This window comes from Lithobates pipiens, unplaced genomic scaffold, assembly GCF_037356315.1.
Source record: "Lithobates pipiens isolate NorthernLeopardFrog02 unplaced genomic scaffold, aLitPip1_a1.2 Scaffold_13, whole genome shotgun sequence".
Classification (NCBI taxonomy): domain Eukaryota; kingdom Metazoa; phylum Chordata; class Amphibia; order Anura; family Ranidae; genus Lithobates; species Lithobates pipiens.
The window spans coordinates 262,756,020-262,774,995 of NW_027507718.1; the positions used below are offsets into that span (position 1 = coordinate 262,756,020).

The following is an 18,976-nucleotide window of genomic DNA, read 5'->3' on the forward strand; positions in this document are numbered from 1 at the left end:
CCCAGACAGTCATGCCTCTGAGGAAGGGGCTTGATGAAGCTGTAAATTATCCAACCCTAAATGTTTTCAACACCCATTAAGATGTGCAGAGGGAGAATAGAAAAAAAAAAACACTGAATTGCAACACAAGCACTTAACAAAGTACAGGTACAATTAATTGGTGAGGCTTGAGTTAGGCTTAGTAATAGTGCTAGAATGCTTAAAAGCATGTATGCTATAACAAATTTGTGGGATATTGCTGTATATAAAGGCGCATTTATTACGACTGAAGTATTGAGACCATTGTGCGAGCATTCCAGTTTATCACTTTCAGAACAGAGAAGAATATATCTGCAACCAAAAGGAGACTTGGTGGCTGCCATTGATGAAAATGTTTGTTGTCTGACTGTCATGCTGACGCCTTTGCTTCAATACTTTAGAGTTAAAGCAGTATTAAACTCAAAAGCAAACATTATATTGTAGCTTGCCAATTCTTAGATTCGATGGCTGCATTACTCCCCTTTTTTATCTTTCTTCTATTTTCATCTGGTGATCCTCAATGCTGTCAATCACAAGCTATGACATGGGAATGGGGGGCGGGGTTGAGTCCCGCTTTCTATATCAATGGATGCAGCAGCGGGACTTGGGAGCGCACACACACAAGAAAGCGGCTTTCCCAGGCAAAAGCAGCTTTCCGTGGGGTCACCCGCCAAAGAGGAGAGGCCCGGAGTGCCAGCAGTGGACCCCAGAAGAAGAAGATCGGGCTGCTCTATGCAAAACCATTGCACAGAGCAGGTAAGTATAGACATGTTTATTATTTATTTTTATTTTTTTTAAAACAAGGCTTTAGTAAAACTTTAAGGTAATTGATGCATGCGTGCAGGAGTTTTCCTCCTGGCAGGGTCTGGCATCTGCCGGAATTTCATCCATAAATCCCTGGGGCGCATGCGGCTCATTGCGAGAAGAATATCTCCTAAACCGTAGAGGTTTAGGAGATATTCTTTTTACCTACAGATAAGCCTTATTATAGGCTTAACTGTAGGTCAAAGTAAAAAATGTAACTATACAACCGCTTTAAAGTGGTTCTAAAAGCAGAAGGTTTATTTTTTTTATCCCAATACATTCTATGCATTAGAATAAAAAACCTTCTGTGTGCAGCAACCCTCCTCAGCCCCCCTAATACTTCCCTAAAACCCCTCTTGATCCTGGTATCCAGGCACAAGAGCCTCAGCTGTCCGGGGACTCTCCCTCATTATCTGAGACAGCAGTGGGTGCCGATGGCTATTGCTGCTATCAATCAAAGTCAGTGAGCCAATGAGGAGAGAGAGGGGGCAGGGCTGAGCCACAATTCCATATCTGAATGGACACACAGAGCAGCGGTTCAGTTTGGGTGCTTGCTATGGGGCATTTGGCAGGAGGGAGGGGCCAGGAGTTCCGGGACCCAAGAAGAGGAGGATCTGGGCTGCTATATGCAAAGCCACTGCACAGAGCAGGTAAGTATAACATGTTTGTTATTTTTAAGTGAAAAAAAAAAAAACCTTTATATCACTTTATCATGCCAAGATTTTTCACTTTATCCTTTGGCTATCAGTATAGGAACAATAAAGGCCCTATAGAAAACTGCTAAAAAATGTTTTTGTCTCCTTTCTAGAGGTTTTGTATTGGTTCCCCCCCTGTGACACCCTATCACCAGGACTTTTCTGCAGAATTAGCATAGAAAACAAAAAACTGTAAAAAAAAAAAAAAAGCATTTCCATTGCTGTTCTATTCATTTCAACTATAGGATTAGCTGCTTGCCTGGAGTTCATTTTTAACATGGCTTCCAGCCATTTCCAGTAACTGAAGAGTGAGAAAATTATCTGTTACCGCTCCATAAACAGTCTGATTATCATCCATTCCTGTTGTAATTGTAGATATCAAATGAATGCCTTTGGGTATTTAAACTGAGGGATGGAGTTGGGAAACACTGCATTGGAGTTATCTGACCAACTGCTGATTTATTTGTGCGGTTTACAGTTAATCTGCGCTTTGCTAGTAAATACTCATTAGTGTGTCTAGTCAAGGCCATGGAAGAATAGAAAATATATTTACTGCCATCCACCAATGCCTACAAATGCAATAGGGTTATTTAATAGTCAATAAGGTATTTCTTTTCCAGACTTCTCCAATCCTACTCCTGCCCATCAGTCACTGTCTTACCATATACGATTACTGTAGCTGTCGTACTTCTTCTTTTGGCCACAATGTTTTTGGCAACACATGTATAATTGGCAGTGTCTGAGAGCCTTGCTTGTTTGATGATGAGGTTATGATCAATTGTAATGTAAAAATTCCGATCTTCCACAGGATCAATGATATCCTCATTTTTCAACCACTCCACCTATTAAAAAGAAAGCATTTGAAATATGTGATTTCTTCCTCATTGTTTATTTTGACTCTTATCTTGGTAAGTCAAAGTGTTTTATTGCAGGTTTTTCACTTTGTAAGAATATTATATTTTGGAAACAAATTAATGATTACTGTGCATGTAATTGCTGAGCTGAATGGCTCTCGGCTCTGAAAGGTGGCCAAAGTGCACTGGTGAGCAGAAATCCATAAGCTGCTTCTTCAGTCTTGTCATAAGCCATTAATAATAAGCCAGTGTCCTGAAGTAGATTGATACTAGCAGCACAAATAAAAAGCAGAACAAATAGATGCAGAGCTGCCGTGTCATAAATAAAGATCTCTCCTTTCCGCAAATTGGTTAATTTTATATATTATCTGCTGAGCTGTGTGACAGTTCAGCTGCTCTCTGAAAAGGTTCTATCTATGTAAATTGCCACCTAAATAGAATGTTTTAGTATTAGCAATAGATGAAGCTATTAATCCAAAGTGCAAAGAGTAATAAAAAGAGGGAAAAAGCAGGATGCTCACTTGTATAATGAGAACATTCCTTTATGTTTATTTCTGGTATGCTTTTCGTAGAGTTTTACAGACTGTTGGGTACACTGAAAATTTAAAGACACGCTTGCCTACAGTGTTTTCTCCCCATGCCTTCAACAACTGTCCATTCTCTTTCCTTCCTGCCCTGTATGTCACATCACATATTCAGAAAGTGAGGGAAATCTCCCACGTGGAGAAACAAAAATATAATTCTAACAGCAGTTATAAACTGATTACTCTATAAGAAAATGTTTTGTATTGCTGTCTGTGTCAACATTGGGGAGATTTGCCCTCCCTTCCTATTTGGCCCTGACACCTGTGAAAGAGACAGCCATAGAATATATGGCAGAAGCAGTCAGCAATAAAAAAGTTAAAAGGTTCTAACCCTTCCTCAACAAAAGTTTTTGTGTTTTAATGTTGGACTCCAGAAAACGTAAAATGTTAACCCTTGCAGTGAGGCTGTGCCCACATTGCAAGGGTTAACTGCTTGTTTTGTTCTAGGGGACATAGAAAGATGTAACCAGTCCTTGGCCCAGGCTACTAGACTGGTTCCCGCAGTGTCTTCTCCCCCATGCTCTAAGGCAGGGGTGTCCAAACTTTTTTCAAAGAGGGCCAGATTCGATGAAGTGAACATGTGTGAGGGCCGACCATTTTGCCTGACATTCTTTGAACCATTAAAATTCGGTCATTCGAGCACTCATACCTGGCCCAACAAAAATTCTCGTGCCTTTGTTGCGCTCGTTTGCCCGACACACAGACGAATGCTCTGTTCTTTAGGGGTACCGTTAAGTCTTAATGGTACCCCACACATTAGAAACATGGGGTGCTTTTGGTGCAGCGCAATAAAAAAAAAAAAAAAAAGCTCTGGGACTTCTTTCCCTGCATTTTTGTGGGTATGGAAGCCCATTGAAATGCATGGGCTGCCCTACACACAGCATGCAGCCATGCAGATGTGAACCAAGGGCTTATTGGAGGGGCAGTAAAACTACATGGTTAAGCTGTTTTTACCACCCCCAACTTCTCCCCCTCTAGCTGCAGAGGGAGCAGCTGGGGGTGTACACATGCTGTGGCTGCAGCTGGAGGTATGCTCAGGGTGAATGGGCCTGCACTGCAACTACCCCGCAACTGTGTAGACTGCACAGTTGCGGTATAGTGATGCTACATTTACGGGCTTAAAACAGGTGGTGAGGAGGCAACATAATGCCTCTTTACCACCTTTCAAATGCCTCTGAAAAGCGATCTGTATATGGATTGCTTTTCAGAGGAGCAGCAATCCTGGCTGCTATCACACACACAAGCACCACAAAAGCAGTTCTGATGGTACAAGAATGGGGGGGGGAGGTCTGGATTAAAAGTAACACACATGCATACACATACACACAGACATACACACATACAGACACATGCATACACATACAGACACATGCATATACTTACATACATACAGACACATGCACACACACACATACAGACACATGCACACACATACATACATACATACATACAGGCACATACATACATACATACACGCACATACAGACATACATACACACACACACACACACATACATGCACACAGATACATACAGACACACATGCTGCACACACATACAGACACACATACATGCACACACATACAGACAGACATACACGCACATACATACAGACACACATGCACATACGCATACATACAGACATACATGGACACACACACACATGCAATCATACATGCACAGACACACACACACATGCACACACACACACACACAGACACACATGCACATACAGACACACATACACACACACACACATACATACAGACAGACATGCACACACACACACATATAGACACACATGCACACACATACATACAGACATGCACACACATGCACAGACACACATACATACAGACACACATACATACAGACACACATGCACACACACACATACACACATGCACACATACATACATACAGACACACATGCACACACATGCATACAGACAGACATGCACACACATACATACATACAGACATGCACACACACACATACAGACAGACATGCACACACACACACACATACAGACACACATGCACACACACACATACAGACACACATGCACACATACACATACAGACACACATGCACATACATACAGACACACATGCACATACATACAGACAGACATGCACACATATACATACAGACACACATGCACATACATACAGACAGACATGCACACATATACATACAGACACACATGCACACATACAGACACACATGCACACACATACATACATACAGACACACATGCACACACACACACATACACATAAATAAAGCCTTTTTAAAACGAATCTAGCTTGTAGTACAGTACCTTTCCATTCCATTTCCTTATTCAGCCGGGTACTGCACTGTAGGGGGAAGCAGAGAGCACAGCACACTCCTCTGCACTTTACTTTCACTTTTGAAGCCGACGGAGCTTCTCACAGTGACGGGGATCGGCTCATGATCCCGCAGCACACCAGGCGGGCCGTTCAAAACCGGACCGCGGGCCGCGATTGGCCCGCGGGCCGGACTTTGGACATGCCTGCTCTAAGGGTTCAATGTCCAGACATCGTCAATATGAATGCAGGACCATGGCTCTGCATTGGATGTGAGGATGCCAAAGAAAAGTCCCCTGCTGGAGCGCTGGGGGAGCGAAGGAATAGGTAAATAAACGTGCTTTTTACTTCCCCTAGACTAAATGTGCAGCTAACCCCTGTAGTGTGGGTGCATCTCCACAGCATGGGAGAATTGTCACCTTTCCTGGAGTTGGCCTTTTTTATTTTATTTACTACACATATTTAAATAATCCCATTGAATAGTTTAAAAGCAAAATCTTGGCTTGCATATGCAATACATGGTCTGCCTTTGCCTTTCTGCATATTTACAGATCTCAGCGAAAGAAAAGTAAAGTGATACATTGTAAACATTTTTGAGTAATGTTCCAAGCTATTGTACTGATTTTACACCTCAGAAACATAGCACTGAACTTTGAAACATTTACAGTAAAGTGCCCATAGACATTGGAGAAACAACTTCAAAAACCAACATTTGATCATAGTTGTTAGTGTATCAGGCAAAGGGTACTTCACAAACAATGGTTTCAGATACTAATCATAAATGGATATCAGCCAGAAGGTTGTTTTTTTTTTCAGATCTACAACTGTTGGTTTTTATGCCATGTGCTCTCAAACAATCTATTGCATGATGCACTAAAGCGTAGCCTTCCTTTCTTGTAAGGTAAGGCAGGATTGTCTAGTACAGTAAATTCTGGTTACATTACCTACACAAGCCCTCACTCTGACAAGCACTACAATCATCTGCTTATAGCTAATTTTTCTCTGACCATGATTTCCCATGGATTAAGGCAGGGATCCTCAAACTACGGCCCTCCAGCTGTTGTGAAACTACACATCCCATGAGGCATTGTAAAACTCTGACATTCACAGACATGACTAGGCATGATGGGAATTGTAGTTCCTGAACAACTGGAGGGCCATAGTTTGAAGACCCATGGATTAAGGTAACAGAGACGCACATTCAGATTCCATTTTAAATTTGATAAATCAACAAAGTTCATCAACATTTACCTAGTTGGATGGTGGTCCAATTAGTATATCAAACATGTCAACCATCACACTATGCACAGAGGTTAGTCATTGTGGTGATTTAACAGGTTCAATTTAAAACAACAGGTGATTGTGTGTTGTCTGCATTACTCTGGCAAACTAATACTAATACTAAGAAAAAGGAACAAAGGTATTTGGGACATTAAATGAGGTGGTAGGGGCCGTTCAGATCCCCTTCTTTATCACGGGTTCAATATTTAGAGAAAAAAAAGGGAGCAAGGGGGAGGACTTTATATGAGGCACACAGAAGCAGAAAAATAAAATAGGTAAAAAAACGGTTTTAATAAAAATTAAAATAGTCATATATTTACATGTTATTGCACATAACCATACATTAATATTTTCAATTTCATCAAAATATACATTCCAACAAGGACTTAATGGTAAATACATGAGGAACTTGACATTCAATAAACACCAATTATATATGGACACATTAAAGTGTCACTTGGGAAAAATACAAAAACAAAAAGACACATTGGCCGGCCTGACTACCAATGTGCCGCACCAACTCTGCGCAGGTATATATGTAAGTTTGTGGGTCAAGTGTACATATGGGGTTTCTTTCATATTGTATATGTGTCCACCTTTTCCCAGACCATCCAAAATATGGTTGTTTTTTCTACTCATAGGTTACCACTACGGTTTTGCTCCTGACGAGTGACAAAAAGGTCACAAAACGCATAGAGCTGTCAACTTCCGTTTTGTGTATACAATTTTCAACAAAGAATGGACGTTCCTTTTTGATTTATCTCTTTTTGTTTTTGTATTTTTCCCAAGTGACACTTTAATGTGTCACATATCCATATATAATTGGTGTTTATTAAATGTCAAGTTCCTCATGTATTTACCATTAAGTCCTTGTTGGAATGTATATTTTGATGAAATTGAAAATATAAATGTATGGTTATGTGCAATAACATGTAAATATATGACTATTTGAATTTTTATTAAAACCCGTTTTTTACCTAAATTTATTTTTCTGCTTCCGTGTGCCTCATATAAAGTCCCGCCCCTTGCTCCCTTTTTTTCCCCTAATACTAATACTAATTAAAAAAATGCACAATATCTGAGGAGCTAAGGTGCCACTTGTGTCTCTTGGTTGCTTCTGAAAGTGTTTTATAAATCATAAATAATAATTGCTATGACAATTAGAAAGCATCTATATTTTGTGCTTTATAAATATCCTCTTATATAAACTGCACAATACCTCCAATGTGTTTGTTATGATGACAGCAGGATTCAAATCAAAGAATAATAACTGAAGGAATGTGTTTGTTATCTCTAAATAGCATGGATTGTGTACACATAAACAACCTTATTATTATTTTCAATGCTCAACGCGACTCCATTAATTTAACATATTATGCGTTCTTCCATGACTTTGTCAGGCAGTCCTTGCCAGTGGCAACAGCAGAGCAGTGAAAGAACTTCAGTAGCTGGCACTGGAAAATCTCTGCCTAAAGCTTCTGTTGAGTTCCTCAGAGTGTAACATATGGAGTGTCATATGCTACTGTTATATAGTACTTGCTGATCACTGCATTCCAGCCAACATGTTTTATGTGAACGGATGTGATGAAAGTTGCAGCTATGCTAATTGAAATCAATTTTTAACTGACTAAAGTATTCCCTGCTTACCCAGTCATGAGCAATATGCACACTTTTATAGTTTGGGGTTATTTCAACTTTGAAATGCTGAGAATCTCAATAGTAATGTTCCAAATTTTAGTACAGATGCATCTTTGGCTGCATTAACACCTGACTACACAATTTCACAAATTACGTTGTACCATCTTTAGTGTGGCTAGTAGTTTCATGGGGTGGAGGGTTTAATTAACCACTTCAATACAGGGCACTTTCGCCCCCCTTCCTTCCCAGACCAATTTTCATCTTTCAGCGCTCTCACACTTTCAATGATACAATGCTACAATGTAACCAAATGACATTTTTATCATTTTGTTCCGACAAATAGAACTTTCTTTTGGTGGTATTTATTCACAACAATGTTTTTTATTTTTTGTGATATAGGCAGAAATTTTGAATTTTTATTTTTTTTCTATTTTAAAAGAAATCCAATAAAATCACATTGTGTCATAAATTTAAGCCAAAATGTATTCTGCTACATGTCTTTGGTAAAAAATTATCCCGTTAAGTGTATAATAATTGGTTTGTGTGATCACGGACAGATGTACGCAGATGATCATGTACAGATGTGCACAGGTGTTCACGGACATATGTGTGCAGATGATCATTGGGACATGTGATTTTACTGTTACATATGTGGGACAGGTGTTTTTACTGTGTGGGGACATGTTTTGGAGACACTATTTGGGGGACTTGTGTGTTTACATTGTGTGGGGACATGTGTGGGGACACTGGGCCGTTGATCAGTGTGTAAAAAGCTGTAAAAGGTCATACTCACTGATCATGGGCCGGCTGCAGCGATCCGCTCTCCTCTCCTCACTGACAACTTCCGAGTGAGGAGAGGACAGCCAATCACCTAGCAACCGGCTCTCTATTTACATCACATGATGGCTGTGATTGGACACAACTGTCATATGATCAGGAGGCCCAATAACAGAGTCCTCCTGCTGATCAGAGATGCACCGTGTCTGGGTGACACAAACGCATCGGGATCGAGCTGCTGCGGGGGCACGCTTGCACGCGATCCCCCTCCTTTTGAGGGATGTTCCTGAACACCCACCCGGCCGCTGCACATATACAGCCACGTGGGAAGTAGTTAAAACATGTCAGGGCAAAAGAAAATAGGCAGGACTTCTCTGCAATATATGCCAATGTCCCTATATGTTATCACCCAAAAAGGGAAGTTCCACATTTCTGCCTCTTTCCCCCTCCTCTTCAACTTTTGGCACATCATATTTTTGGAGGGAGTGAGCACCTGGTTTTTACAGGTACCAGCTCCCACTTTCGCTTGGATCGCTGATTAATGTACTCTGTAAGAGAAGGGGTCCTTTCTGTCAGAATACAAAAGCACAGCAAAGAGGATTTCCCCAACCACCTCACTGTTTATGGATGAACCAATTTTTTCATCCAGGCCACTGTGTGTACCCAGCTTTATTCCTTCTTAAAATTATACATCAACTAGTCTCTATTCAGTACCCCTAAAAAAGCAACTGTAAGAGAGATATGAGGCTGAGTACGGTTTTTAGTTACAAATACAATGTTAGATTAACCCAGTGACACTGATAGTAGATGTAGCCTGATGGAGAAGATGAGGGCTAGCTTTTCACAAAATCTACTTTGTTCTCAAATAGCAAGCAATTGTGCTGCAAGTTTGAAAATTACTTGCTAAGCTGTATTTTGCTTTTTTCCAGATCAAATTTCTTAACAAACATTCTGAAAGTCTGCTGCAAGTTCTGTTTCAGTTATGTTGTGCAAAAGTCATCCCACCACAGGGATGACTGTGGCTGAATTTCCATGCTGTACTCTTACTGAGCCCTTGCTGTAGACTCACCATTGCAGCTTTGCTCTTGCTAGAGACTTGCCATGTAAATTTGCTACAAAGTGGAAAAGTATCATCTAGAACCCGTGCTTCAAGTGCTTTGTAAGTGTACAATGTGCCAGTGAAAATGTGCAGCAAGGTAACAGACTTACAATTCAACACTGCCACAAATGTATGATAAATTATCCTTGCTATCAGGGTTTGTGATTGACAACAAGCAGTGGGCAGATTCTATAGCTAATAATAGTAATTGTATTGCCTATAGAAACTGCCCACTGCCTGCTTTCAATCTCACATGGAGCAGACCTGATGGGGAACCTGTGTCCCTGAATTCCCATCAGATTCTGCCAGACATCAACAAAACTTCTTGACTGCTGCCCTGTGTGTTTGACAGCTGCAATGGCAGGGAGGGAGCTCAGCTGTACTGGAAATGAACTGTCTATATCTACACTCTGGCTTAAGGGTCCTCCCAATGCTGTACTTGTCTCAAATTCATGTACCTGTTGGAAACAGGTACATGGATCTGTTGCCCACACCAATATTTGTCATGCAAAAGCAAGACAAAATTCTAAAGATATTCCCCAAAATATATTTGCTACTGCTCAAAATTTTAAAGCATTTCGGTCTATAAACGGCTTTAAATAGATTACAAAAAGTAGGGTTGATTCATATATGTATAGGTCCTTTCATTTGTTTAACTAGACCTTAATGCAAGTGGTCCTTGAAGCGGTGTTCCGCTTAAAAAAAAAAATAAAAGTCAGCAGCTACAAATGCTGCAGCTGCTGACTTTTAATAATGGCACACTTACCTGTCCCAGTGTCCAGCGATGCAGGGGATCAAAGCTCTGCTTGTCTCCCCCTCCGCTTGGCAGCGCCAGCATTGTAACTGTGGGCGCTTGGCACTGCACATGTGCAAGCAGTGCCGCACGCCGTGATTGGATGACGTGTCCCAGATGATTGACAAGAGGGGGCAGAGCTGATCTCCCTTCCTGTGCCAAGGGAAGTTATGTCAGGAGCCCAGGCGCTGAAGGAGGCAGACTACAATGGACCCCCTAGCAACAGGCATTTAGAGGAGAGTAAAAAAAAACTTTTCTCCCCAAAAAATTTTATGCACATAAATTACTTTTTTTTAGGGTGGAAATCCACTTTAAGTCAAGCCACATTTGAACCAAAATGAAGATGAAAGATTTTTCATCAACACTTAGATAGTGAATCGCGGGGAAATTCCTTTTATTATTATTATAATATTATTTTTTTTATAATGTTTTAAAAGTATTTATTATATTATAATTCACGACTTTGCGTTTCAAACTTTACAATCTAAAATGCCAAATTTCTATGCAAAACAATTATACCAAGTTGAGGCGCAAAAATCGGACATAATCATACCGCCAGGGAGGCTACAATATGACAAAGCTGCAGCCATATACCATTTGGCTGATTTGCTATTCATTAGATACATTCATTTGGATAATGCAAAATTCCATAACACCACAGCTATTCATAATGTATGTGATTACCCTGCTTTAATCAGTGACAATAAATAAAAAATATGTTTTTTTCACTAGCATTTCCTTTACTATAACCTTTAATTTTAACAAGGAAATCAAACAAAGCTTGAAACAAGAAAAAGTTCTCATTAAATAAATCAAAATACGTGGGAAGATTAGTACGTAGCATGTCTCTCTGGCAAGTGATGAGTACAGAAGAACACATTTCACACAGTTGTTCCAAGTACATTTGTCTGTGCTCACCTCCTTCCTCTATTCAGAGACAGATGTGTTATGTCTAATTATTCATTGATTGGTATCAAGAGATGAATCTCCATAATTGGCACATTTGTTCCAATTAACAAGGGAACACTGCCACATGCCACAAAATTGAAGTGTTATATAAGCATAAGTAACCATCCGCATGTACTAGAAGCAAGAGAGGCAACTACTCAAAGAATTGTGTATAACAGTTCTAAGTTGCCCTAGGACATCTTGCCAAATTACAGCAGTGCACTAAAGAAGAATAAAACAAGAGTGAAAATGCACTTCAGAACAGAATTTGATTATATAAATAAATGAGAGCAGAGTACATTAATCAAACAAGTGATTATATGAATGAGCGCAGCTATTGTTGAGCAATTATCAGATGTAAACGCAACCATGCCAAGCTAATGTCATCTTGAAGTTGAACACTTTTGGCAGACACCCCATGTTTGGAAACAGAGACCTGTAGGATTTTTATGAGTAATTACAGAATTTGATTTTCAACATTAATGTTAATTGAGCTAGTTCTTTATGCAATGCAAAGATGGCACTTGTTGCTACGTTTTTCCTGCTTCTTCAATTTCGACCAATAATTATTGAAACACTGCCAGATCTAAACACAATCAAAAACGAAATTGCATTAGGTGATTTCCAGCAGGCACTAACACGTTTGATTGCAAGGAAGAGCTGTTATTTATTTTGTATATTTTTGAACCAATGTGCCCAAGAAGTTCTCTCTTGCCAAATAAAAGAAAATCCAATGATTTTGCCCAACAGCAAGATGAGGAAACACATACAACAAAAAGCAAATAAGTTCACTGGCAGATTAATGTTGCATTGGCATTGTGCTCATGTAACCTAATGCCTACCTAAATTGAATTTACCAGTAAGTCTGCTGAAAGGTATATGAATATAGATTGCATTATATTGTTTTCAATTGTTGAACATAAATAAACAATATGAGTTTCCAAGAACTGCATTTACATAAACTACAGCCTTTTGATTTTCAAGACAGTGTCTTGCATTTTCTGTCTGAACACCAACCAGTATTTGCACCTGGTGTCTCTGGGGCATCACATTAGAAGGAAACAATGTAGTGTATTCTGGTTAAGTGTGATATCCATTATCACTTGTTATAAGACAGCCATTTAAATGTCCATTAACCATTAACAGGTGATAATAGCAGCAGCACTACTGAGAATGTAGCCTGTTTAGGTATGCCATGTTTTAAATTGCATGTAAGGATGTGGCAAGCCAGAAAAAATTCTTATAGAGTAACATTAATGATTATTTTTCATAGTTTTACAAACTGTAAATTAATTCTTTGAGAAGTACACTTTAGTATCTGTTTGTAGAGATTGATCAACTAATTTAGTTGTCTCTTCTAACGGGTAAAACTTCATCCAATAACATCTATATATGTAAAGCGCTGCATTAAATGACAGCACTATACAAGTAGCTATACTACTAATAATAATCGACATGTATATGTGATGATGGTAATAAACTGAGGTCTAAAACCATATAAGTAAGTCAAAACTGTTATTTAAATTATTATATCCAAACAATACTACTCAAAGGTAAGCAGAGCAACTATAACAATCTTTGACCCAATTCCTGTGCATTGGGATATTTCCCATATTGCAGGTAGTGAAATATCTTAAAATAGAGGAACAAAGAGAAATGTTGGATTTCCAATCACTTTCTGTTATGTTGACAATGGTCACCAGGACACTCAGCTGTTGATGATATCCTACTTGTCAGTCCTGCCTACTTAAGCCATCCAGTCCAGAGGAGCTCTGCCTTCGCCTTATGCCGCGTACACACGACCGGGCTTAGGTCCGACAGACTTTCGACGGAGTTCTGAAGGAGTTCTGACAGAGTTCTGATGGGCTTTCTGAATGAACGGACTTGGCCACACACAATCACACCAAAGTCCGACGGATTCGAACGTGATGACGTACGACCGGACTAGAATAAGGAAGTTCATAGCCAGTAGCCAATAGCTGCCCTAGCATCAGTTTTTGTCCGTTGGACTAGCATACACACGAGCGGATTTCTCGGTAGGAACTGGGTCCGGCGGAACAATTTGAAACATGTTCCATTTCTAAAGTCTGTCAGACTTTTGCAAATCAAAAGTCCGCTGCAGCCCACACACGATCGAATAGTATGCCGGAATTGTTCCGTCGGACCTTTGATGTTGAAAAGTCCGGTCGTGTGTACGCGGCATTAGTCACATCACAGAAACAATTTCCTGTGATTCTGTTAAAGACTTGTTTTGCTGACATCCGTCTGGTTCCAGATCCTGCTTGCTGTTCCACTACATTGATCCCTGACTTCTGGCTTGGCTGACTATCCTTTCTTGTTACTGAACTTTGGCTATGTTTTGACTATGTTTGTTCTTTTTCCTTTTATTAATAAACAAGTGTGATTTAACTGTACTTCTGTCTCAGCTTGATTTCATGGTTTCTGACAGTAGGCAAAGGCCATGAGTTCAGAAGATGCAGTCAATCCACTTGTTCGTAATATTTTTTCCAGATTGGATGAACTGGATCACTGCATGGATCAGTTTGCCATGGCATTACAAATGCTCCCGAGTCGCACGGCTTACCTGGAATCTCCCACTGTGGCTGCCCCAGTACAACCTATGTTGCAGTTTGACCCTGCTGCTGCTCCAGTCTCTGTGCAGGCACCCACCTTGAGTATTACCTCTATAAGAGGTATGTCTGGTTCTGCTCTGCTTCCCCACTGATTTGGGGGCAATCCAGTTCAATGCAGAGGGTTTCTCAACCAGGTGATATACTTTGAGATACTTCCCCAGGCGTTTCCCACGGACAGAAGCAAAGTAGGTTTTGTGATATCTTTGCTTTCTGAGAGTGCCTTGGCCTGGGCAAACCCTCTATGGGAGATGCAAAAACATGTTGTCTTGAGCTATCCTGAGTTTTTGGCTTTGTTTAAAAGGGTATTTGATGTTCCCGCATGCTCTGCTTCTGCTGCCAATGCAGCGTGCGCTGTAATATTTTTGGTCAGTGGAGGTGGACCCTTGCACTTGGATTTCACTTGTCTCTCTGCAGATGAGACATCCTTTAGGAGGAGGGAGAGATTGTGCCTTTATAGTGGCCAGGCAGGTCACTTTTTGAAGTCTTGTGCTACCCATCCAGGGAACGCCTGAACCTTGAGGTCCTGTCACGGACAGACCTTAGGTGGCGTTGTTTCATCCCCAGTTATTCAGAAGGATAAGCCCCTGGTTTCGGTCACCCTTTCTTGGTCATCTGTTCAGATACAGGCTCTAAACGACTCTGGGGCTACAGGCCTGTTCATTGATGCTGCCTTTATATCGAAGCACTCGATTTCCCTGCAGCTGCGTGACACTCCACTTGCCATTGAGGCTCTTGATGGGAGACCTCTACAGCCTGAACATTTGACTCATGAGGCGGTTCCGTCGTCCATGACCATAAGGGCTCTTCACATGAGATAATCCAATTCCAAGTTATTTCCTCACCAAAGTTTCCGCTACTTATTGGTTATCCTTGGTTACAGAGGCACAACCCCTCTTTTGATTGGCTCTGTGCTGAGGTTATCTCCTGGTCACCACAATGCAGACATGCTTCCAGAAGGTAGCCAAGGTCCTGTGCACCTCTTCACTCTCCTCCCTGCTGGAGGAGGACCGCGATTTTAGTGATGTCATTGACAAAGGTCAAGCCAGTAGTTTGCCTCCTCACCGGCCGATTGACCTTCAACCTGGTGCCATATCCCCTCATGGCCGGGTTTACCATTTGTCGGTCTTGGAGCATAGGGCCATGGAGGAGTATGTTTCAGACACACTTTCTCTAAGGTTTCATCTGCAAATCCTCATCTCCTGCTGGTGCTGGTTTCTTCTTTGTGAAGAAGAAGATTGGTGAACTGAGACCTTGTATTGATTATAGGGGTTTTAATTGTTTCACAATTAAGAATGCCTATCCAATTCTGTTGATTACAGAGTTATTTGACTGCCTCAAGGGAGAAACGTTTTCCACAAAGATTGATTTGAGAGGGGCATACAATCTCATGAGTATTAAGGAGGACGACGAGTGGAAAACTGTGTTTAATAGCAGAACAGGTCATTATGAGTACCTTGTAATGTCTTTTGGCCTTTATAATGCCCCGGCAGTTTTCCAGGAATTTATTAACTATGTCCTCCGAGATTTGTTGCAGTTATGTGTGGTGGTTTATTTCAATTATATCCTCATATTTTCCTCATAAGTCCCTGGAGAGCCACCACACAGATGTCTGTTGATGATATCCTGCTTGTCAGTCCTGCCTACTTAAGCCATCCAGTCCAGAGGAGCTCTGCCTTCGCCTTGGTCACATCACAGAAACTATCTCCTGCAATCCTGTTAAAGACTTGCTTTGCTGACATCCCTTCTGGTTCCAGATCCTGCTTGCTGTTCCAATACATTGATCCCTGACTTTTGGCTTGCCTGACTATTCATTACGGTTACTTAACTTTGGCTATGTTTTGTTCTTTTTACTTTTATTAATAAACAAGTGTGATTTAACTGTACTTCTGTCTTGGCCTGATTTCATTGTTTCTGACACTTGTATACTCTTTGTTATGGGTCTGGATCATTTATGTACAGTGCATCTTATTGTAGTAGCCTTTCTTTTGGCGGTATGTTCTTACTCTTTTTTAGCTTACAAACTCAGGAATACATTTTTAAAGATCAAACATTTAATTGCATACCTTTTCCAACATTTGATACAATAGATTCATGATAGAATAAATAGCCAATACAGTAGATTAATGTTAAACTTAGCCATGGTTATTTTTCAGCTAGTGCTGTGTTTGATCATTGTTGCCCACATTCAAGTCAGTTGCTGTGCTAGAGATATTGGCTAGCACACAGTAAAATACTACTCTCTCTCTCTCTCTCTTTGTATATTATATATATATTTCAGCAAACTACCGTTCATCCTTTTCCCTGCTCATAAGAAGATAAGCTGTGTAAGCTCAAAATACATGATGTTAGATGTCAGTCAAGTTTGAAAACACGATGACTTGTATACGTTAACCATATTATTTGGAATACATCAAGATGTCTTTTCTACCCGCTCCTGTCCTCTGCCATACTATAAGCATTCAGAATACACTTGACTTATTGTAAAAACCTTAAAGGTTGCCACATTCTTCAAATATGAATGCCTACTTTACGTTAAAATATGATAAGCATATAGAGTGCAATCATATGCACACAGGGGGGACCTGATGACTTGGAAATGAGTAATCAGTTTTGGACAGGATGTCATTTTGATAACAACTGTAAGCTTCCGTACTTGTCACAGGAACTAAATAATGATTGCTGCACGGCTGAGAAAGTCAAAGAAAAAAAGCACATTCACTATGTCAAAGGAGTGAGCAGCAAACTAGTGCAAAGTGGCAATTAGCCAGCTTTTAGCCCTTCGCCAACAGACATTTCTAGGTTTTATAAGTGCATCAAAACAAGATTTACAAGCAGCAAAATCATGGTTTTGCTTCTTGGATATTATTTGCAAATCCATTAGTAATAAACATGGCTAAGACAGAGTTTTCACAGATGAAGTATTTGAAATTAATCATTTAGGGCATACATTCTAAGGTTTTAGCAGGGACAAGACTTTTGTGCCATTGCCTTCTATTATGAACTTCTGGAAGAAGTGCAGTGACATAAGCTGCATCATTCATCGACTAGCAGAATTAACAGTGCAGAGACAGGCGAAGGATAAGATGCTACAGATGTAGGATTCCTTCCGTTCAAAGTCAGATTTCCATCCCTGCAGGTAAACAGCATTTGGCATTCAAAGATATACTATAGCTCTAGCCAAATGTTTTGAGATTGACACAGATATTAATCTTCACAAAGTCTGCTGCCTCAGTTTTTATGATGGCAATTTGCATATACACCACAATGTTATGAAGAGTAATAAGCCATGAAAATGAACTTAATCCCCAAAAATTCCTGTGTATTTCAGCCCTACCACAAAAGGACCAGCTGACATCGTGTCAGTGATTCTCTCGTTAATACAGGTGCCATTGTTGATGAGGATAAGGCTGAAAATCGCTCTGTAATAATGATTGAGTAAGAATAACAGACTAGAAGCATTAAAAGAAGGGTGATGCTTGAAATCACTGTTATTGCTCTGTTAACAATGGTTACCTGCAAGTAAACACTCAGGCTTGACAGCACAAGCATCTTTAACTTAACAATAAATGAATGAAAGAAAGATACTTGTCAAACAGGAAAGAACCTTGATTCCAAAAGCTGTTCCTCTAATGTACCTTTCAGGTCATAACAAACACTGTAACCAATCTGTTATCCAAAAGGACATAGGGCCCCTCCCTGTTTGATGGCATCATTATGTCAACATTTCAGTTGCAGGAGCATCACTTGGGTTTTGTAACAAGGCTACAATAGTGTAGATGAAAATGTGTAAAGAAGCTGTTTTATTACTTGGATCAATCATTAAATCCATAATCCTTAGACCCTTTTCACACTGAGGCGCTTTTCAGGCACTTTCGTGCTAAAAAGAGCGCCTAAAAAGCTCACAAAAACCTATTTCCATTAAATTCAATGAATGCTTTCCCATTGGGGTGGTGGGCTGGCAGGGCAATGAAAACATGCCCCTCTCCATTGAAATTAATGGAAAGCTCTTAAAAAGCGCTCTTCAAAATGTTTTACTGGCAGTTTAGAAGCACCTCATTGTGAAAGGAGCCTTAGAATACAGCGATATCATTTTGCTGTTAAGAAAATTAAAACCTGATTAAAAGACAGATATTTCCTTAATAACAGCAATCACTGAGTATGACAGGTACCAAATCACTAGAGAACAGTTTATTGGCTTAGCAGGGCCCATGCCTGTAGGTGATGAAGGCAGACTTTCCAATTATAAGTCTTTTAACTGGAAGAATACATAAGCTGTTCTTAATAAACAAATCTAACATAAGTCAAATTAATAATCAATTAGGCATGAGAGCCACCTGACACTGCCTGTTTGGAGGCATTACCATCTGCCAGTGGCATTTTATAATAAAAAAATTGCCATCAGAAAAGTACACTCTAGCTGTCCAATTTTTTCCCAGGAATATTGGAAAGCAGACAAGAACTTCTCTTCTATAAAATGAATGTTAACTGCCTGTGCTTATACCTAACAAACATTAAATTCTTT

General features: G+C 40.1%; 1 protein-coding gene across 4 annotated transcripts in view; it reads right to left on the reverse strand.

Annotated features, from left to right (window-relative positions):
• Positions 1-18,976, reverse strand: part of UNC5C (unc-5 netrin receptor C) — a 517,444-nt gene that overhangs the window by 86,631 nt on the left and 411,837 nt on the right. For all 4 annotated transcript variants that reach the window (XM_077476580.1, XM_077476578.1, XM_077476581.1 and 1 more), the window contains one exon: positions 2,179-2,359. In XM_077476580.1, the coding sequence (XP_077332706.1) occupies positions 2,179-2,359 (181 nt within the window). The remainder of the gene's footprint in view (positions 1-2,178; positions 2,360-18,976) is intronic.